We start from the raw sequence: 23978 nt of genomic DNA, 5'->3' as shown, positions 1-23978 counted from the left end.
GTGATGAGAATGTTCCGGAACTAGAAGTGTCAATGGTTGCACACCCTTGTGAGACTGTACTAAAAACCATTTAACTGGACTCTTTAGAAGGGTGAATTTTATGGTATGTGAATTATATCCCAATTTTTAAAAATCTATGTCTCTACTTGTTTTTGTATCTATTCTCCTAGCAAACCTTTATTACATATGGAGAGAAAGTATATAAAAAATTTAAAAGCCCTAAATGAAAACAATGAAAATAAACACTATTTAATTGGGTCTATTGGACTAATAACCTAGTACAGAGATTTAACTGCTTAAGAATGCATTTGATGTGGACTGTGCCTTCTGAGATAGGCTTGCATCCAGCCATCAGCTGACACACAGCTTTTAATAGTTTAGTGACTACAGCAGGATAATGATAGGTTATATTTCAGTTGCTGTTATCATTTTTACACATTCAAAACCTGATTGTGCTTTTAACTTTGGAGGTTATAATTTTGCTCTTAACTGTCTGGTTGATATACAGCATGTGGCTTGACTCCTTTGGGCTTTATTATAATCCAAATTTTACTCTGGGCACAAATCACATCTGTTTTGTGGAATTCTTGCAATTTTTGCGACTCCATGTGGAGCACAGAGTGTCTGTTTACCTAATATATAAGTATATATTTCAGCCCATGTGGGGAAACAAGCCCATCTGCAAGCAGGTGTATGCCGGGGACACCATGGCTAGGAGGCAACTGAGGATCTGCAGTGACGGAAGATGCAGACAGTCTCGGTGAAGAGTCCTCTCAGACAGGAAATTACACTTCATTAAGGACAGGATAGAGGTTACAGAAAGGGCAGATGTTACTAGGTACATACATATTTGTATCATGATTATAGTTTCGCAATTAAATGAGACTACCAAATGAAGAATTCTTAATCACCGAATATAAAATATGCTGTAATTACTTAATATGTGAAAATTCTTAGCTTAATTTTATTACATGGAGGAAAAGTATATAAATAAATTCCCAATAACTTGGCTACATATGACATAAATATAAATGCTATTTTATTACTATATACAAAAGACTTGGAATTCTGCCACAAAGGCTCATCTACTTTTATAATTAGATCTGACATTCATATGCAGTGTTTCTCTCCTAACAGGGAATCTAAATTAGATTACAATTTAAGGAAACGATCTCCGCATGAATACAGTATTAAACATTGTGTTAGGCAGAAAAATTACCAGGCAAAACCAATTAACTGAATAAACTTCATTTAAAATGCCTCTTCGAATATTTTAAAATATGCAATATTTTTGGAAGCACCATAATATGCCTCATATTTATATGCTGTAAATGTATATCATGGCAAAATTTTATAGATTTAGATAAAGATGTTCTTCTCTGAGACATACTTTGACTCAAGCCTCAACTAAGCTATGTATAAATTATTTTGAAAAAGCTACAGAAGCAACTGGAAGTTACTAACATTGAATAACAAAAGCTTCATATGTTAAGACATTTCTCTTCATATGCAAATGTTAATAATATTCACATATTCTCAATTTAGAATAATTTATGTTTAGTTGAAAATAATATTCACATATTTTCAATTTAGAATAATTTATGTTTGAAAATAGTTGAGAATGTTACATATATCTGTACAATCCATATGCCAAAATGTTATAAATTCTCCCTGGGAAATGGCTCAAAACTTCCTAAAGTGTTAGTTTGAACTGAAAGCTTTTTTCAATATTAGTACTTTCAATGAACCTTTATTTTTCTTAAATTGGTGGAAGAATTAATAACATCATAGGTTTACAATTTTATCTATTTAAATTATCTAATGTATTAACCAACAGTTTTGACCATTTACTGGGAGACTCCAGTAAATCTGTCTGAAATGCTTTGTTCTATAATCCCCCGTAAATCACATCAATGACTGAAGGTATTCACACAAGTAGGGACAGATAAAAATGTTTGTGGCCTTTCAATTTTCATTTTATTATAATTCTTGTTCTTTTGCTAACTTGTTGCTTTTACTAGTTTCTTGATTGGCTATTTCACTCTATTTCTGCCATATATTTGAGTCAAAGTTATAACTGGTTATGTGGATTCAAGGCAAGAAAGTCATCAATTTTATTAGAAACCAGGTATATTCCTCAACCCTGCAGAGAAGAATCTAGAATCTTTTGAATTAAATCCCTGCTGTCTTATCCAGGAGCCTGCTGCTTAGAGTTAGCCATTTTGAGGAGCAGGCTCGCAAATTAATACCTGCCAGTGGGGATATCTGCTCATGTATTTTTCAGTTTGCATTCATATCTGAAGCCATTTATTCCTCTGCCCATAGGGTCTCTCCTGATTAGAAGGCACACAGGCTTCTGGCTGGACACCGGAGTGAGCCACTCTCGGGTGACTGCCTTGCCGTAGTGTCTGCCCCAAGGATCTCATAAAGGGGAACTTGGAAATACCACAGCATCTTAAGTGAGACCATTCTAAACAGAACCTCTAAATTTAGTAAAAATCTGTGCAGCTATTTTTGCCCTAGATGTTTATAGACAGAAACTTCAGGAAACTTAAAAACCTTGAGAACTAAGTTCATACACTATATATGTTCTCTTCAAAAACAAGAATTCTATTTAAGCTGCCACAATGTGAAATATTAAAGAATCATTCTTCTGTTTTAGGTTCCATTGAATTAACCAAGAAGTCCTTGGTATTTAGTAAAGTGGTGGGCCTCATATTTTATAAATACTGCAATATAATAAAACTGTTTTACACTATTTTAATATCTAAAAAGTACTGTTCCCTGTATTCTAAAGAGTGTGCCTACACTTAGGCTCTGTTAATGAATCAATAAATCAGTGCATAAAGTGTTTTGTGACATTTTGTCTTCTATACAGAGAAAAAGAAGTGAATTAAATCTATGAAATTATTTTGATTGACCACTTGATCATTTGGTAACCTTTAAATCTTTGTGCTTCACTTCTTGATCACTCATGGTTTGTGTATTTCCTCTCATGAGTGTGTATTCATGGGGTGGCAAAGCATCTGTCTTTGACCTGGCATAAGGCCACAGCATTGTTGTGATCTCTCAGAGTTAGATTCCCTTCTTTGAAATTTATCTTGATTTTCTGCTCAATTCACTATACTGTCATTAGAAACTTCTTTTGAGAAGACCACCAAGGATAAAATCAGATTAATTTATTTAGTGGATCACTACAGTACAATATTTGAATGACGCGTGGAGTAGCTTAAATCACTACAGAGAAACAGGAAGCACCCTGCCACTTCTCTGCAGGACCATTGCTCAGTTGTGCCAGCGTCTAACATCAAAATGTGTTGGATAGTGTATCTATGAAGTGCATTCAAATGGAACCAAGAAATTAGGCTTATGCTAAGCAAGTTAGCTGGCTATTCAAGTAGAGAATAAAGTTGTCTTTGATCCACTGCTCCTTAAAAGGAGAATTTCCATGACTACCATCAATGCAAGGAACACAGCTGAGTGCCTACTCATTTCAGTTTACAAATGCTTGTCTGGAGTTGTCAACAGTATTTGCTGTAACTAAGTACTTTTTCTACGTTAAAATACTTCACATCTTTCATTAAATCTATGTTACAGGACAGCACAGATGAACTGTGCTCATTAAGTTGATGTGAGTTCCTTTAGATTTGCACGAGGGGAGTGGATGGGTAATACTTTAACTCCAAATCTATGGATATTAAATTACGGATAAAAAGCAGCTGACCTTGGCAAATGAAGATGATGATTCTTGACACCATCTTCAGGAACTTAAAACTACATGTACCAGAAATTTAAAATGATAAAACCTCTAGTTGAGTTACCTTTTAGGTCTATTCAAAAATGACATTTTTATTATGGATACTTTCAACCATCGTAAGTATGAGGTAAGCAGAATGAATTCCCATGCATCAATCTGAACCACTGATTCAAAGGCTATACTGCAACTTCAGCCCTTATCATTTGCTCATTTTATTCAGAGACACTTTAGGTGAGAAAAGCAGGTGCTGTGTAAGGAACAAGCACTCACCGACGCACTGATTCCACTGGTAGTGCTGAATGTACCCCTGAGGGCAGCCACACCTGTAGCCGCCTAGGATGTTCTGGCAGCCATGCTGGCACCTGTGGTTTCCATCACATTCATCAACATCTGCAAGAACAATTCCGGCAAAATCTTAACATCTCCTCTCCTCTACTATTCTTTTTTTTTTTTTTTTTCCTTTTTGTCTTTTTTTCGTGTCTGGCAACGGATCGCAACCCTCAGTGTCGCACCCGTACCGGACCTCAGTGTCGCACCCGTACCGGACTGGGACCGGCAACGGGATCGCAACCCTTGGTGCTGCGCCCGCACCTCGCTCAGCCAGTGAGCGGGAACCGGTCTGTATGTGGGATCTGAACCCTCAGCGGGAGCGCTGCTGCGTTCCCAAGTGGTGCACTGTAGCAGTGCGCCACCGGGCCGGCCCTCCTCTACTATTCTTAAATGCATTCCAAACATAACGTGGAGTAACTATTATCAGGGAACAAACAAACAAGACGCAGCACACAGAGAGGCTTAGATTTTTCCAACTCGCATGGTTATTAGTCAGTGGTGTTGCAAAGAATGGCCCCGAGATAAGAAACCACCTCGTTCTTATGCTGTACATCAGACCATGGCACATCAGTGCTCTACATAATGTCTTAATTTCAGCAAATCAACCAGAGCAACCACAAATGTTGTGCATTTTGGATTGATTAACTGCATACGGTACGATTTACTTGGTAATATATATCTATATTTGCATTACATATTCTAGTAGATTCAAAAGTGATTTTCAGGAAGATACAAGCACTACAGAGATACCTAAAAAGTATAATAGTTGTTTTGCACGCAAACATTTTTACCATTCAACATTAATTAGATGCAAATCCTTTTTAAGTATTTGAATATGTTATCTTTAGACAAGATGTGGTATTATTATACATATGGAATAATTTCTTTGTTCATATATGAATTTTTTTTGGAATGACAACTGAGGCTTTGAAATCTACCCATAAAGAGTGAAATAAAATTGGCATGTCTGATGTGTGTGTAACAAATTTACATGGATAATTTATAAGTGGTATCTTATGTGAATGGTCACGAGCTGAGTTCACACGTGGCAAGCAGCTGTAGGTTCAGAATACTCTCAATGTCTCAATGATTTCAAGTATAAAATATTAAAATTTTTAAAACTGAATTTTTCTTGGCTGAAAATGAGATACATATAAAAGTCCCATAGTTGTAATAGAGAGCATTTTAAATACCTTGAATATATTTCAAAATTTAAAATTGCGTATTTCTAAGAATAACTAATTTGAAACGGTGACTAAGATCAATAAAAATATAAATTGTAATACTATACAAAAATGTAAAGTGAATGTATATAATCATAATCTCTGGCATGGGTATTTTGTAAAAGATACCAATCCTCATACATTTGTTTTATCATACACTAGCACTTGCAATGTAAATACTGAAGAACTATGTGATATTTTATTGACCACAGGCAGATTCTTATTTTGTCCCACTTAAATGCTCTCTTGGACTTTACATGAAATACCTATTGCAGGGGACACTATAGGAGATGCACATTGTAGAAAACAGAGTGAGGCAGGAGTCTCAGCCCATATAAAATAGAAACAGCCATAAGTTATATTTCTCCAGATCTCTACGATGGTAGGTTTTCTTTTAACACTTAACCTTAACACAGTTAGGTACCATGGAACAAAAGCCTAATTATTATTATTTTTTCTGGTCTACGAATACACTAGGGCAAACCATATTGGGCACAGAATTCTTTTTCAGCTCAATTCTTTTTCTTATCAGTGATCATTTTAACAGTTCAGATATCTTAAAAGTTAATTTGTAATCTCAGAATTTTTGTTTCATCACATTGTTTCTCTACCCCCAAAATGATATACGAAAATTTATAAACAAAAATCACTTGCCAGGTCCTTTTTTATTAAATACTTTTTTTCTTTTTTGAGATTATCTCAATTTCTCAATTACTCTCTTGGAAGTTTAAAGAAATATAGTTCACTGTTTAATAATTAAAGATTTTTGAGCAAATAAACTCACCTTCACAGTTCAGTCCAGTGGCATCAAGAGAGAACCCTCTCTGGCACTCGCAGCTGAAACTTCCAGGGGTGTTTTGACAGATTCCCTTTGCTCCACAAAGAGAAGGCTGAGACCCACATTCATTGTTGTCTAGCAAAGCACAGAGAAGGGGAGGGTCATGCTGCGCAACTCGCGCTTGCCTTAAATTTCACTACATAAAGTAAAAAGTGAAGTATGGAAGCCTAAGTTTCATAATGTGAAAACAGCATTGTAGGGAAATTTATGCCAGAATTCACTGCCATGTTAAAGGCAAAAGTGTTAAGAAAAAATATTTTTCAAGAGGCTTGAAATTAGAACTTTGGGGCAACTGATGGCATGGTTTTAGATAATACACACTGAAAGTCTCTTAACACATGTCTTCTAAAATTAAACAAACAAACAAACCTAGTGTGTTTGTTAGCATGTTCTACATCACAGTGAGCCTAACATCATATTTTATCTGAAAACCACAGTTGTATTTAGAATTAGATATAAAGGCACTGCTTGGAATATGCTTCCAGTGCATGTGCTTGAACTATCTCTAGGCCTTTCTTCCTTCGGATATTTTTCTGGTGAAAAAAATACCAATATAATTAGTAACTTCTTTAGACCACTTATTTATGAGGTATTTGTTCTAAATATAAGTATTGAGACATTATTCTATCTTTTTTTCTGGCAGTTGGCAGGTATGGGGATCCAAACTCATGACCTTGGTGTTATAAGGCTGTGCTGTAACCAACTGAGCTAAGCGGCCAGCCATTTTAAATACAATTTTTATGCATCTACCAAAAGTTTGTAAAATTTCCCATTTGTAATTTTGTCTTACCAATACAAGCAGTGTGATGCTGTGTGAAACCAGGTGGACATTTACAAGTAAAACCCCCAAGGGTGTTGACACAGAGGAACTGGCAATTGTGCTGTTTGGTTTGACATTCATCGAGGTCTGAAATTAAAGAGAAGGTAATGAAAATCCCAGCAGGGTTACCTGGCTACGCATCCTTTCTCATGAAGCCACAGGAGGTGTGCACGTTCCATTGGGAACATTGTGTCTAGATTTTTGCTGAAAGCTATGTGGACTTCCATATGCATATGGCAAGCAGTTTCTTTTCACATACTTATACAGCATAAATATTATGAGCTACTGTTATAGGATGGCTAAGGTGATACATAACATAATGTTTTGGGGTTTTTTTTTTGTCAAAGTGAAAGGGTTGCTGTCAACTTTTTTATTTTTATTTTTTCAGTGTTATTTATATTTATTTTTGTGGGACAGTGTGTTGTTTCAATACATGCATGTACTGTACAATGATTCACATAAGGTAGATAGAATAGTTTTGTACCCATTAGTCCACCCCTTTACATCCCCCTTCCCCCTTCCCCTCCCAGCCTGTGATAAACATTATTCTACTCTCTACTTCTACGAATACAATGTTTTCTTTTTTTTCTTTTTTTTTTTTTTTGTCTTTTTTCATGTCCGGCAACGGACCGCAACCCTCAGTGTCGCGCCCGTACCGGACCAGGACCGGCAACGGGATCGCAACCCTCGGTGTTGCTCCCACGCCCTGCTCAGCCAGTGAGCGGGAACCGGTCTGTATCCTCCCAGCCTGTGATAAACATTATTCTTCTCTCTACTTCTACGAATACAAGGTTTTCTTTTTTTTCTTTTTTTTTTTTTTTGTTTTTTTTCATGTCCGGCAACGGACCGCAATCCTCAGTGTCGCGCCCGTACCGGACCAGGACCGGCAACGGGATCGCAACCCTCGGTGTTGCTCCCACGCCCTGCTCAGCCAGTGAGCGGGAACCGGTCTGTATGTGGGATCCAAACCCTCGGCGGGAGCGCTGCCGCGCTTCCCAAGCAGCGCACTGTAGCAGTGCACCACCGGGCCGGCCCAAATACAATGTTTTCTTAAGAAACTAGCCAAATCACAGCAGTTTTCATCAACTGTTCTCACAGCTAATATCCAAAGGTTATAAATCTTGCATTTAATGCACAGTATAGTACCTGGCTAGTCACTTATTCCTATTAAAGGAGGGATTAAACAAAAATGAAACAGAATCTGGAAATTGATGAAGATCCTAACACAAACACTGAGTCAGATTCTACAGATCCAAAGCACCATCATTAATATCAGAGGAACAAAAACACAGCACCTGTAATTCTAGTCATAAATGGTATTAATATTTGGACTCTACTACTAGAAAACTCAAAATCTGATTTTGGCTAGATTGAAACTTAATTGGGAAAAATGTACTTAAAATGAATTTACGACATAATATAAGATATAGACAAGTCTCATTCATTATTTTATAGGTTAAAAATCACTGTATTTGTACTCATTTGTAATTGATATGCAAAATTAAACTGACCCATACTGGTGCACCAAACAGGTCCAAGATAGTAGCAGCACTTGAAATTATTTTATTTATTTTGTTTTGTCTTGGAAATAAAACCTCCTTTTATTGAGAAAAATCTATATTTAAAAAATTTCCTCAGTCCATTAATTTCATATTGATAAGGTTTATTATAAAATCAAATATGAGTATATGAACATAGTATTGAAGCTATTTTAATGATCTAATTTTGCTTAATAAATAATTACTTTTAATAGTACTTGTGAGGGTTATTTTAGGTGTCAACTTGACAAGATTAAAGAATACCTAGAAATCTGGTAAAGCATTATTCTGGGGTATGTCTGTGAGGATGTGTTTCCAGAGGAGATCAGCGTGTGAACTTGAGCGGACTAGGTGGGGAAGATCCACCATCAGCATGGACAGGCATCACACAGTCTATGTGTAATAGACATAGCTTGGGGATATGAAATCTTAGATAAGAGACAACAAAAAAATCGCACAGGTATTGATACTCAAAGCTGTACCCCACAGATATGTGCAATCAGTTGTTCCAATAGAAATAAATAAATAAATGAATAAAAATATTTGTGACAACTAAAACAAACAAACAAAAAAACCAAAATCTTATTTTAGTGATTTGTTTCCATCTCCTTCCTCACCCAAATTTTGTTTGGTTTTGTTCCATTTTTTAAAAATTTATGTAAGAAGTAAACTATTATAAATTGGGTTTTTACTTCTTTCCCTTAATAGAATTTTCTGCAAGTAATAAAATGGCCACTGGGAAGATCCATTTTAATGAAGGTGACGCACATGGTGTAATCCCTTATTATCTAATATTTGCACCTAAAAGAAGAGAGGGTCACAATTGCCAGAGACTCTTCTTCACTCACCTTTGCACGTCTTCCCATCCTCCTGCAGGACGTACCCCCGCGGACAAGAACACTGGTAACTCCCCTCAGTGTTCTTGCAGATAAAGTTGCATGGTTTTGGGGACTGGGAACATTCATCAAGGTCTAAGTAAAAGTGATGTGAGGATTAAATTCCTGGTTAAAAAGAACATTGAACTTCTATCCTCCCTCCATATTCTCATTTAATTCTGTTTGCTTTCCCCCTTCAACTAAAAATGGAATATAGCCAAAGAGAAATGATGCACAGAACACTTTTCTCTAACATACTGGTTTACTTTGTAGCTCAATGTACAGATCTTGGATAAATATTATAATGTGTAGACAACTGTCTAGGTTCAAAAATATCCACTACATTCCTTAGATTTAGTCTGGCTTACAACTTGAGAATTGTAAACTTAAAAGTAAGAGTTTCTCTCTTTTTTTTTTTTTGACACATAGATGTAGGAGTGTTCTCTCAAAGTCTCTTAGCTGAAGCTCCCCTGAGCACCTTGGGGGATCATGGATTGTGCTGGAAATCTTCCACCTGCCTTTTCAGATCCAGTCCTCACCCTGGTCCACCCTGCTCTTGAGCCTGGAAGGCTCTATGGATGCCATCAGCAGGCTCTCTTGCCCTCTGTCTTCTGGCTGGTCCTTATTTCCTCAGCTCCCTCCCTGCAAGATGGGCTCGGGCTGGCTTGGTCATTGCGGCCCTCTGAGCACAACTTTCTCCTTCCAGGTCCCAATAGCCACTCCCTCTTTTCTTTTAGCACAGCACTATTCCTGTGGCTTCTGCATACTCTGCTCACACCTTACAGGTAGTTCCTTTGTTAGGGCCACCTAGAACTGTCCTCATTGGAATATGCAACTTCTTTCCTGCCAGGACTCTGATAGCAGACAATGTCCGTTTCCTCCATGGAACATACTGGGGTGATGGCCACAGAATGCTGAAAGCTCATGATTCCTATTCTCCATACTCTCATGACCTTCTATTTCTACCAAATAAATTGAAGGCTTATAAAGAGTCAGTCTGGTTTTTCTTAACCTTTTTATGCCAGGTGTACTTGCTATTGAAATATGTAATTTAAAGGAATATCATATAATTGATATAATTGATATGACTGATATGTTCTTTAATGAAAATTAAGTTGAATACTTTGGGAAAACTCAGTAAGGGCAAGTCCCCCCCAACCCTCATTATCCTAAAATGGTGTGGGTGAGACAATAAAAAAATTAAATAAGAAAAAGAAATAGTAAAATTGTAGGATTTTGTAGTGAGAGTGCTTTGCAACTAGAAATTTTAGATGATGCTTAACTGCTTTGCTTTTTGCCAAAAGTAGTGATGAGGAACAAGCAAAATGTACTCTCTTCATATACACAAACACATAAATTCATAATCAAAGCTCTTTTCTTTCATGAAAAGAATAACAAACATATGTGCACTTACAAATTTTAAATTAAAATATAAAACACTGAAAGTGTATTCTTGTAATTTTTATGTTTCCCTGATTGCACAGAATTTTTTTTGATGAATTGAACAATTCTGCATCCCACATTATTGGACAAAGTGCTGTGTTGTTAAGAACCGCATTATTGAGATAAGTGGCATCATTTTAATCAAATGTACATTCCAAACCTCCATAATAAAGATACTCCACTGACAGTAAGTGATTTGTCGGGAATAGTAGTTGCCAGCCCGCCAGACATAGAGGTGCCTTGCCTTACCTACACAAGAGGTTCCACTGATGTCTGTGGTGTAGCCAACTTTGCAGAAGCATCGGAATGAACCCATGGTATTGATGCACTGACCGTTGGCACAGAGGTTGGGCATTACCTTACATTCATCAATATCTGAGGACAAAATAAAAATAGAGATTAACATATATCTGATGGCAAAATTGACTAGAAACTAGAAATTAGGGATGAGGAACAGCGAACGTGCGTAAGAGTGCTAGAGTATCTTCCTCATTCAGGTGAATGGCAACACGGAAGGGAAAGAGAAATAGTCTGAAGTGATGGGAAGAGATAAAGAGAGGCTATGCTGAAAACCCTGTTTAAGAATACTTATTTTGCAATGTAAATACAAATTTTGGTGCAGGGCAATCTAGAAAGCTACCTCTTTGAAGTCTCAGTAACTTAGAATTTGTGACAATTTTCCACGGATTTGGCCTCAAATTCACATTTGAATTTGACTGTAAAGAACAGGTTTTGTTGGCACAGTAATGCAGTTTGGGAATCTGTACAGTAATTAAGGAAAATGGTGTTTTTCAGGACACTAGTACATTAGTTGGTTGTCCAAAAAATGGAAACCACTAATCAATCATGAGACTTGCTAGTTTGTAAATATATTGCAAATAGAATGAGCTCCTGTGTACACACAAATAAGCAATATTTATTTAAATATGGCAAGTACAGCTTGGGGATTACAAGCATGGCCTTTAGGGTCAGATAGATTGTTCCATTCCTGGGTCCATCCTTTAAAAAGGATGTGATCTTGGGATCATTACTTATTGTTACCTTAGCTTTGTGCTTCAGTTTCTTCATCTGTTAAAATGGGAATAATAAACTCTACCTCTTAGGTTTGATATGAAAAATAAATCTTTTAAAAATTTTAAAGCATTAGCAAAGAGAATTCTTTTTCTGCATATAAACACACATATACATACACATTATTATTTTCACTTTTCCTTCAAATTAATCTTAATTAATGTAATCCACTGTATTAATAATATTCATGAATTTCCTCAACTCCTTACCTCTTCCATCAGTGGTGTATCCTGGGCCATGAGGACATATCTTTTTGTACTGGGCAGTTCCAGGAAGTGGGCAAAGCTCACACTGGTGCCCCCAGCCTCGCCCACCATCGCAGCAGCATTCTGACTTGGTGACAAGATTGCGGCTACTGGATGCCATCTGACACATTGTCTGCAATACCTCTGCAAAGCAGAGTCCCTGTCGATTGTCTGAAATGGCAATGTAATAAGTAAGAGTCAAGTTCATGGAACTGACACTTCATTATCTTGGTTTTAAAATTAAACAGGACAATCAATGCTCTCCTTCTTGGCAATAATTTTTTAAAAGATAAGTATTCTTTTATATGAACAGTCACACTGCTTAAGACAGCTGAATTATTTACAGTTTTGTTGGTGGTGAAGTTCATAGTGTGTTCTTTTGCCATAGACAGTGTATTAAATTTGATAAAAAGTGACACTGTACTTTAGAAATAGATTTATTATTTTCCTTAAATCTATTAGCATCTAAATGATAGTAAGCTACCATTCCTGTAGAAGACAAATGAAAGGAAAATCAAATTAAATTATTTCCCTTTGAATAAGTAAATGAGTATCAGGATTTGAAAAGCAAATTCAGCACTATGCTATGAATATGATACACTCGTATTTTCTATGCTTAAAAGACTGAATATTTGGATTGAGTAGATTTTCTAGCATAAAGTGATTTTTCTAATGTAAACAGGCAAAAAAGTCTTTAATATGGTTTTATAAGCCATCCTAGCAAAACTGTTAATAATATGAGCAAAAAAACACACTTTCCATGTAGGTTTTCTTTTCAATTTCCTAAAGATTGATTATTAGTAAAGCATAAATTTCAGACAGAAATAAACAAAATATATTTTCTTGAATAAAAATTTCCTAGGATTTGAAGCAGATGACATCATTCTGAGAAAAATCTGATATAGTTGAAACATGCTCTTTTTATGCCAAATCAAGTGATGAGTCAGATTACTGCTCTTATTTCTCTGTTTGCCTTAAATTTTACTACACCATACTTTCACAGCTGCAGTAATTAACAAAAATGGTTTAAAATGTATGCATTTTAGCATTAAAATATAACATCTGAGACTTATAGTTTCCACAAGAAAATATTTTGTAAAACATTTTTCTGTCCCACAATATAAAAATTTATTGCAATTTTGAAATGTGGCATTTTACTTTGCATTAATATCAGCAGAACTTACCTCACATCGCAAATATTTTCTTTTGGAATTAAATCATCCCCTGATGTAAGTCTCACTAAAGTCACATTTTCCATGCAGCTTAATTAATCTTAATTTTGGAAAGACTACTTAAGATTGTTATTTACATTACACATAGATGTACATACAACACACAAAGGTTACTTTAATAGATGAGTATCTTTAGGAAGAGGTGTGTAAATTATTCAGATTGGGGGATGTTTTTTAGCTGACAATAATACATATGCAGAGCTCTTCTGTGATGACATCATAAAACAGATGTTGCATTTACCAAGTAAAATATATTTGTATGTCGACTTACCAAGGCATTCAGTGCCTGAGGAACTTGACTGGAATCCTTCATTACACTCACACCTGTAGCTTCCAATAATGTTAACACAACGTCCATTTTCACAAATTCCTGGCTTCGCCCTGCATTCGTTTTCATCTTTAGAAAAACAAATAATATGAAAAATGAGTGTACTGTAAAACTGTAATTTACAAATTATCTTCTAATACGTTATCTTTTATTTAAAACTTCTTCAGCAAAATACTAACAAGATGGGATTTAAAATAGTCATAAGAGAATATTATGACTTTACCTCATTCTTCCAGGTGGGTTCTTTCTTAAGATAGCATCTGCTACCCGCCTACCCCGGGTGGCAGATGGTGTTTAATGCAGAATTGGAAAATTGGCCTATGAAAGGGATAGACTTGCCCTGAGACATCAGACAAGGAGGAGAGCTTGGGGAAAGAGGACGTCAGCTGAGGTGACTTGGTAGAAAGGCTGCGGCGGGAGGGCGGTAGGTGTTGTGTGGTGGCGATGAATAACCTCACAGGCTGGGAATAAAGGACAAGCTCCTAGACTGGCTTTCAGTAAAGTCACAGGAACAGATGTGGTCTGCGAAGGCAGTTAATGGGTGAAGGAATTTGGGTAATTCTGCTCTTCTCATTGGTGATAAATAAGTCAACCTATTTAAGCATAATTGTTTTACTAAAATTCTCTATATCCTTGGTTACTGAGTTTTTGTTTTGTTCATACTTTGTAAATCTCATTTGAGATTTTTTTGAAGCTATTTTGTTAGGAGCATAAGAGAGCTCATGACAATTATATCTTTTTGATAAACTAATCCTTTCCTGTTTATACTTTTAAGTTTTTTAGTCTTCAATTTACTGACATTTACTTTGTACATACTTTGTTTTTATTACCATTTGCCTTGAATATCTTGTTCCATCCTGTTATTTTCAACCTGGGTCACATTTTCATTTAGGTACATTTCTTGTAAAAAGCAACTAGCTGGATTTAAAAACAATTTGAAAAAGTACCTTTAAACTAGCAATTTAAACTATTTATTCCTGGTATGTATGAATTCTCACCCGCTATTGTATATTGTTTTGTATTTACTGTGCTATTGCCTCCTTCTCTCAACATTTTTCATTCTAGTTTCCTATGCCCTGCATTTGCCCCCAACTCATATTTGGAAGTTACAGTTTTCTTTCTCTTCTTGTAATGAAAACTATTAAACAATTTCAACACACGTTCTTACTGAATACTTTTCTATTAACGTCAAGAAGTACCTGTTTCAAAAGCTTATGGCCATAACAAGTACCTGGGCATGACATTATGAGAATTCTCTTTGCTCTCTCCCGGTGCCACCTGCTATGTTGACGTGATCTAGAAGTTTTGGTTCGTTACATTTATAATGTACCATCAGCACCTATTTATACTAAATAACCAGGCTTACTGGTTTCTTGGCTTGCCATTGCTTCACATATACTATTACTTCCCCTTGGATTAATTTAAAAATTACATTAGAGTATGCAGGTTGGTAATTATTTCAGAGAAGGTATCTGGGTGGTAAATATTCTAAAACAGATTTCTGACAATGTCTTATTTTGTTTGTTTTCACACTTGATTAAGTACAGGATATTAGTTCAAAATTTTTTTCTCTTAGGACATTTTGAAAATAGTGCTCAATTGTTTTCTTTTACTCAGTGTTACTATTCATTTGTAGGAAATCTGGTTTTTCTTTCTACAAGCTTTAAGGATTTTTCACTTTAGTGTTTTGAAATTTGCCACGATGTGTCTTGGTATAGATATTTATCTCCCTCTTAGGGAAAAAAACATTTATCACAGAAATTTAAAAATACATTTAAATGTAATGAATTAAGCTATGAATTTAGAAAAAAAATTTGTTCAAAAAAGTTTGCTATTTCTAGAATCTGAGGGTGCAAGATCTGCCATCTTGATCTAATCTTATCCCTAAAGTAATTCACCTTTATTTTGATTTATATTTTAGTTGCCCAAATTGAATTACTTTTTTCAAAAAGAGCTCTTGTTGGGCTTACTGCCTAAATTACTTCATGTTTGGTGATGTACAATATAGCTTTTATATTTGAAAGATAACTTGATGTGCCTCAAATTCTTGGATGACTTTTGCTTTCCTGCCATTGGCACTGAGAATTACTGAGAGAACTTGAAAAAGAAATAGCCAGATATTTTTTCTCCTGTTGTTGAAATTTGTGACTTCACTAGGGTGTACCTTGGTGTGATGTTACACCTCCTTTGACATTTTGACTTCCAGCATTACATTTTCTATCCTTTGGCAATTTCCGGACTGCATCAGAATTGCCAATTGTTGATATTTTCACTGTCCATCACTCTTGCATAATGCTCACCTGCCTCCACCTACTCTATGCCTAATCCAGGGCAGCACGACAGGCTACAGGAAAACAAGTCTCATTCTAATTCCTGACTCAAATGTCAAGTGGACACCTGACCCTCCCTTGACAATCCTACTCTACTGCCTAGTATGTTCATGCTCCCATTTTCAAAAATGACTGCTACACATTAAGTGCGTAAGACATCTCTCTCCTATGAACCACCTGTCTGTGCCCTCACTTTCAATCTTTTGTCCTTTCCAACAGCTGAAGTACCTTTCTTTTTTCTCAAAGGCCAGCCCTTGCACTTGTACTCTGGATTGCGTTCTAGGATTTCACAACTCTCCTTTTTCAAGAAATCATGCCCTCAGCATATGTTCTCTAGTAACTTCTATCTTAAAAAAAACAATCTCTCTCAATCACATATTACCTCTCTAGCTAGTGCCACATTTTTTTATTCCTTTTCAGGACAAAATTTCTTGAAAGAATAATCTGTGGTTGTCATTTCCACTTCCTCATCTCCGATGCTTTCCTTAACCAACATGCTCTACATCCCTCTGCTGAAACTTCCTGAAAAGGTCACCAAATCTAATTACTACTTCTCTTTCTATATCTTACTCTACATATCTCAGTATCATTATATAAAAGTGACCACTGCCTAACTGCTTGAATAAGTTCTTTCAACAACACCACATTGACCTGGAAAACTTCCTATCTCACTGACTACTCTTTTTTAGTCTTCTAAACATTTTTAGTCACTCTAAATATTGGAATGCCAGGGCTCAGTGCTGCTTGTACTGTCTCTGAGCTCTCTCGCTCTTCTCATCCAATCCCATGATTTTTTAAGCATTACCTATTTGCTGGCTATTCACATCTATGGCTCATAAATATGTCTGCCTGCTTGATATCACCACGTGAAAAGTAAATGCATATCTGACACTTAACATGGTCAAAATAGAACTTTTATTCTTCTGTTCCCTCATCCAAACCTATTTCCTCCAGTCTTTTCCCTATCAGTTAGGAAAAGTGTCATCTAACCAGGATTCAAGTAAAAATCCTAGGACTCATCTTTCGTACCCCTCTTTTTTCATCCACCATGTCCAATGACTCCATCTAATTCAATCTGTTGATTATGTCCAGTGTATATTCTGATTCGGTCCATTTGACTTCTTTTCCACACTGTTATGGTCCTCATCTGAGCCTCCTCCTCTCCTCTAGGTGACTTTAAATAGCCACTTAGATGAAATCACTGCTTTTGCTGCTACTTCCTTACAATGCATTGCCAACAAGGCAGCCAGAGATCTTTAAAAATGTAAATTAGTTAGTAACAACAATTCACATTTAATTGAAATTTTACTACATGCCAGGCAGTGTTTCAAAGATTTTACTAAATTCTTTAAGTTAATGCTCCCAACAATCCTAGGAGGTAAGTGCTTGCTGTTTTTACATGAGGAATTTGAGGCACACAATGAAGCCAACTTGTGCAGGGTCACAGAGCTAGAAGATATGAGTCTAGATTTCTCATATTCATAGTCCATCTCCAGGGCCCACACTCTGAATCACTCTGCTATAATGCTCTTAGCATAAAACCAAATTCTTTACCGTGGCCTGCAGTGCATTTGCCTACCTGTGGACTTCATGCGTGCCATTCTCCTGCACAAATTCCAGCTACATTGGCCTCCATTCCTGCCTCAGGGGTCTTTGCTTTTGCTGTTTCCTTATTTTTCATTTCCAGATCCCAGCGCAAATGTCTCCTCATCAGGAAAGCATTCCTTGAAAATGTATTCTGAAGTAACTCCCACTCAATCATGAAGTCTTATTTTCTTAAAAAGAACTTTCCTCGGTATGAAATTATCACATTGATTTCTTTCCTTGTTTGATGCCTATTTCTCCCTGACTGCAGTGTAAACGACTTGAGAGGGGGACTTGTCCTCCTGGTTTATTATTGCATCCCCAGCACCACAAACATAACAAGTATTCAACAAATACAACTGGGTAAATGAACAACTGTTCTGCAACAGTTTTTCATCTGGCAGTGTGCTCTTTTGATGTAGACTTTAATATTTTCTACAAGAATTTCTTCCACAAATACTCAAATATATTTGAATATCTTCTGTTTCATTTGTTCAGCTGCACATATTGGATTTCTTTGTCTTCCACCTTTATCGTCTTACTAATCACTTCCATATCCGCATTTCTGATTGTGTTTTTAGCCTCTATCTACTTTTTATTATTTCTAATGTGACTTTAATTTCTGCGGAAGGTTTCTTTCTTTCCTGTGCTCTACTAGATCATCATCTCTTGATGTTTTCTTACCTTCTTTTTTCCAATCTCTTGTATCTATTTGAATTTTTATTTAATGGTATCTCTTACAGATTATTAAAACTATTTTTCTAAATTCTTGTTTCCTGAGGTGTTTGGATCTGTTTCTTGTTTATTTTCCTTTCTTCCTTTTCTGCCCAGCATGTATACATTAGTTGCAGACTTGTGTAATTATTCATCTTTGCACCATTTACTCCAGTTCAGCTATTTGCTAAAAAATAGTGTAGCAGGTCACTGGTACTGAACTGAGCATAATCTACAGTATCAATTCATGTTTGCTGTATGAACATTCTCTCAACAACTCTGTCGTGCTCTCTGCCCTTGGGGCATTAGGTCAGGCTTTCAGATAATTTAGGAGGTCAGTGTGGCTCTGAGTACAGTACTTTTAAGTCTCAGAATCTCTAGTGGTTGCTTCCACCCCTCTCCTTCCTGCCTTACCTCTAGCAGCCTCCACATCTAGGAGACAAGTTTGCTGATAATTAAGTAGCACGCCACCACCCTCTCTTTCACTGCCCCTCTCCTGACGCTTCAATGAACATTCACCTATGCCTGTACCTCTCTCGTTCACTATGTCCCGAAACTTCTAACCGAAGATTGCTGAATGAACTTTTTAAAATTGGGACAGTTTGCCAAAGTCTAAAGAAGAATATGCCACTAAACATCTTCTATGTTTTGTCTAAATTTTTTTCATTATTTAAAAAACATTCTTCAGAGTCTACAGTTGTGACCACTTCTTTGATTAAATTAAGATAGTACAGTGCTCTCTTTCCCCTGCCATATTCCTAAAATCAAGGCTTAAGAGTGAGATTAAAAAAGAATTTTAACCCATCACCTTTAAAATAAAACCTTCCTTCCCCTAAATTACATTAAAAATATTAATGAACCTCAAAAAGCATTCTGTCATTTTCATTAAAATTTAATGATCATGGTAAAATTTTTCTGTGTATTAGATTTCTTTATTCATTTATTTGTTTAAGAAATAATTACTGGGTATAATATATTGCATAGTCACATTGCCATATCTGATTGAGTATAGTTTTATTTTCAGAGGTTTTAGATTTCCTACATAACTTTAATTCTCCCCCATAATATTTTTAGTTTCTACTGCAATCGATGTTTTTTGGTTAATATTGTTGGATTCTAATTTCACATACTCAGAGAAATTTTATTGATCTTTTTGTGGTTTTGTCTTTCATCCTGACTTTTGTGAATACTTTTTATTTATAATAATATTTGGCTATTTTTTTAATGAAATTTCTCATTGTGAAAACATATTGTCTGCATAAAGTAATGCTTTTCTACAAAGAGTTTTCTGATGCTCAAAAAAAGTTTTGCAGACATTTTAGCTAGCAACATAGTATAATGAAAAGACTGAGGATCAGAAGTTTCAGAACCAATATGTTTTGTAGTGTCTTTTAACAATGATAAAATACAAATATATATGCTGCCCTGGGTCTTTTCCTTGAAAAAGTAAATTCATAGGATCACAGAATAGTAGAACTAGAGCGAATATCCTCCTTTCCTCAATTCCCCCCCTTCCTCAATCCCCCTCACCCCCCACTAAGGATGTAGACTAAATTTCTCACTGTACACAGATGAGGAAACTGAGGAGCAGAGAATTAAATCACTTCGAAGTCATCCAACTCATTTATAGCAAACCCAGGACCAGAAACCTGGGTTCTTAACTTGATTGCTACCCTCTATCCCCAGGAAACAAAGATATACATGTAATGACAGTATAACATAAAATTCAGCTAGTTACAAAAATAAGAAATTTTCCATGCATAAAAAGAAAAACACATGTATAAGTATTTTAGCCATATGAAATTAGAATACACATACACCTAAAAAAAAATATAGACAAATAAATGAAAGCAAGTCTCATGTGCAATAAGAAAGAATGGTTAACAATGTCTATTTCTTCCCTTCCACAGGTGTTAGCATTTTGCCCTGTGCTACGTTTTGAGAAATGTATATTATGACTTAGGAATCTAGGTTAATCTTCTAAGTTTACAGATCTTGGAAGAATAGTGTTTTTGAAAGAACCACTGCATAACTAAACCTCTGGTGTAGGTCTATTTTTAACTTTATTAAACAGTGCATTTGAATGAAATATCTAATAAATTAAAAGAAACTATAAAAATCGTCAGAATTTGATGGGTTGTTGCATACATTTTAAAATTAATTTTATATTACACATGTAACTCAGGAATTCACTCTTCTGCAAAAAATTAAAATTGACAGATGAAGTTAAAATCAATTCAGACCAGTAAGCTCTAATCTCATTATCTTCCCTGGAGGTAATTCCTTCTACAAATTGGGTTTTATCTTTTTAAACCTGTTCCTGTGTACATATGTGCTTGCATATGTATCTACAGAAAACATATAATATTATTACAATTTTCTTTAAAATGTGACACTTTGCATTATATTGTTCTTTAACTATATTTTAGAGTTCTTTCTGTATCAGTACATACACACATACAGCTTATTCATTTTAACTGCTATATACTTTATAGCATGCATATGCCCCAATTTATCTACCTTTCCTTCTATAATGCACATTGAGGTAGTTTTTCTTTTTTTTTTTTTTTGGTACTACAAACAGCACTGTAGTGAACATCCTTGTATTTCTTTTCCTGTGGCAGATGAATATTTTTGAAAAAGCTTTACAGAAGTAAAATTTACATGCCATAAAACTCATGTGTTTTAAGTGTACAACTCAATGACTTTTAGTAAGTTAGAGGATTGTGCAACCAGCACTGCAATCCAGTTTTAGAACATTTTCATCTTCTACAGGGCTCCCTAGTGTCCATTTGCAGTCACTCCCCATTCTGACCCCTGGCACCAGGCAATCACTAATACATTCATTTTTAAGAAATCTTATTCTTACTTTGGTATTTTTTTTTTTAAATAAGAAATCATTAATAATCTTCAGATGTTCCTCTATAAATACCCGTATTTTTCTAGGTATTGGAGGTTAGGAAGGGAGCAGCAGGTTCTTAATTAAAGAAGGGGGAGTCACCTATTCTCAAGAAGGAGGAAGGCTTTGAAGTGGGCTGCAGGGTCCCAGGTGACAGCGACTTTAGAAAGAAGTGCTGAGATAATGAATGAAGTGGTTGTGACCAGCTTACATAGCATGAGACTTTGGCGTGCATCATCAAGTCACAGACCTACCTCTTCCCTTTATAAATGACTTAACTGAGGTCAAAATACGTTAAAAAATATATATATTGCCAAAGTCACAAAGTCACAGAGATCCAGCCTGTAACAAGGATCTGGAGATTATCTGGCTCTTTAGATACGCTCCCTTCATTCATGGAATGACACAACAATGAGACCATTACCTCATACTTTTATTTTGCTACATGAGCAGAACTTTTTCAAGGAGTTTTTCTACACTTCTAAATTTAGAGTTTTAGATATATAGGACACAGGAGTATAAAAACCAAAAGGGTAAGTAGGAGTATACTCAGGCAGGCATAACTGCCACTGCATTATCCAGAACCTATTACCTTGGCATGAATCCTGAAATAGAAGAAAGCTAGTTATGGCATATCTTTGACACCACCGAAAAAAATTGTTGGCTTGCCGTTAAGACGATTTGGGCATAAATTTAGCTTGGGGTAGGGGCATTCCATAAGCAGATGCCACCCTTTAAAGCTTACCTACACAGCCTTCTCCATCAGGCCTTCGGGCCATTCCAGGGGGGCAGATACACATGAAGGTGCCAATCAGATTCTTACACATCATGCCTCTAGATTCACAGTCATGCAACCCTTCGGCACATTCATCCAGATCTATAAAATATTTTTAATATGAAAAAAATAAAAATAGGAAATTCTCCAGAGCAGGCTATAGTTTAGTACATTTATGTAATATTTTTGGCCATCTGGCTCCTAACATGTAGTCTTACGGTGTGACAGAGAGAGGAGCCTGTCTTTTTCAACTGTTGCTATGTTCCAATGTATAACAGTTTCAGCATCACTCTGAATGTTAAGTTCAGGGAATGGCAATCTTTGCTTTAGTAAGAGCCCAAGAGTATGACAACAGTGGGCTTCTCAACACATCTTATCTTTTTTTTCTTTTTCCTTTTTGTCTTTTTTCGTGACCGGCAACGGATCGCAACCCTCAGTGTCGCACCCGTACTGGACCGGAACCGGCAACGGGATTGCAACCCTCGGTGTTGCTCCCGCACCTCGCTCAGCCAGTGAGTGGCCGGTCTGTATGTGGGATCCGAACCCTCGGCGAGAGTGCCACCGCGCTCCCAAGCGGCGCACTGTAGCAGTGCGCCACCGGGCCGGCCCAACACATCTTGTCTTTGACTTGATTGTGCAATCCGGTAACTTATTAACTAGGTATGAAAATCTACCAGCAAAATGTTGTCATATATATTTCTGTAAAGCTCTAGCAGAAGTTAGCCGAAAACTATAAAATCATTAACATGTATTTCCAGCATGGTAAATAAATTTCTAACTTGTTCCCTTGTCTGTGGCCTTACCTTTGCACATCTTTTGGTCTTCCCTGAGGGCATAGCCAATGGGACACGTGCATTCATAGGACCCAAAGGTGTTCATGCAGCGGAAAGCACAGAGCAGTGGGTTCTGGGCACATTCATTGATATCTGATCGAAGAAATGGACAAGCATGTGCTCAGCCTAGAGTATGCAGAATTTGGTACCTAGCAAACTCATTTTCCAACAAATAACACCTACAAACTCTGGAAAAAAAATACAAACTACCTGAAGTTTTTAGTGGTGAGTTGAAACAGAACAAACAATGAGGAAGGAGGAAATTCCACATTGTTCTTAAATATTTTTTCTGAAACTGCCCTGTCAATGACCACTGTCCTGGTAGTATCAGCACTTGGTAGCTAAATTTCCAACAGAAACTTTCTGAGATTCTTTTCAGAGGAACCAGGGTAGAGAGCCTTGGGGCAACCAAGGCTGCTGAAAAGTAAGGGGAACCCTAGAAAGGAGAGGGACAGGGAAGGAGAAACACTATTTTTTTTATATACTCAGAACAAATTGCTGACTGTACCAGGCATTTGTGAGGCAAAATCAAGGAAGCTAGCTTCTAAGGTTTAAAGAGCAGAACTGAAATCTGAAACAACCTTCCAGAGGCCTGACAGTCTGCTATTATGTCTACCGAAGTTAATTGTCTGCTAAGACAAATGTATCAACATTCTTGAGAGTAATACAAGTGATTCCAGAATCTATCATTCACAATATCCAGGGTATAAATCCAAAATTAACCAATGTTCTGAAGAGCCAGGAAAATGTGATCCAATCTCAAGGGAAAAGCCTATCAACATATGCCAACCCTGAGATGACCCAGATGCTAGAATTATCAGTCAAGGGCTTTAGAGCTGCTACTGTAACTGCGCTCACTTGAAGTAAAGGAAAATATATTTGTGATGAATATGATGATCAGCAGAACATCATAACAATGTAAGTAAAGATTGGGACGTTAAAAACATTGCATAATTATATACCAAGAACGAATAATGCTTACGACAGGGATTACTTGCCTTCACAATTCATCATGGGCCCTGGCTCAAAGCCTTCATTGCAATTGCATTCAAAACTCCCAATAACATTGGTGCATGTACCATTTCCGCATGGGTTGCCGATTGAACACTCATCAGTATCTGAAAAATTAAAAAAAAGTGCCAC

General features: G+C 36.3%; 1 protein-coding gene across 1 annotated transcript in view; it reads right to left on the bottom strand.

Moving 5' to 3' along the window:
• Window positions 1-23978, bottom strand: part of FBN2 (fibrillin 2) — a gene marked incomplete at its 5' end in the record, with an annotated part of 260278 nt that overhangs the window by 5656 nt on the left and 230644 nt on the right. Inside the window, 10 exons of the mRNA XM_008570929.1 lie at window positions 4028-4147; window positions 6095-6223; window positions 6939-7055; window positions 9355-9477; window positions 11074-11199; window positions 12105-12311; window positions 13644-13769; window positions 21973-22104; window positions 22806-22928; window positions 23834-23953. Of these exons, the coding sequence (XP_008569151.1) occupies window positions 4028-4147; window positions 6095-6223; window positions 6939-7055; window positions 9355-9477; window positions 11074-11199; window positions 12105-12311; window positions 13644-13769; window positions 21973-22104; window positions 22806-22928; window positions 23834-23953 (1323 nt within the window). The remainder of the gene's footprint in view (window positions 1-4027; window positions 4148-6094; window positions 6224-6938; window positions 7056-9354; window positions 9478-11073; window positions 11200-12104; window positions 12312-13643; window positions 13770-21972; window positions 22105-22805; window positions 22929-23833; window positions 23954-23978) is intronic.

The sequence above is a fragment of the Galeopterus variegatus genome, unplaced genomic scaffold (genome assembly GCF_000696425.1).
Source record: "Galeopterus variegatus unplaced genomic scaffold, G_variegatus-3.0.2 Scaffold645, whole genome shotgun sequence".
Lineage (NCBI taxonomy): Eukaryota > Metazoa > Chordata > Mammalia > Dermoptera > Cynocephalidae > Galeopterus > Galeopterus variegatus.
Note: the sequence above shows the minus strand (reverse complement) of the source record. Positions and strands in the feature narration are given on the sequence as shown.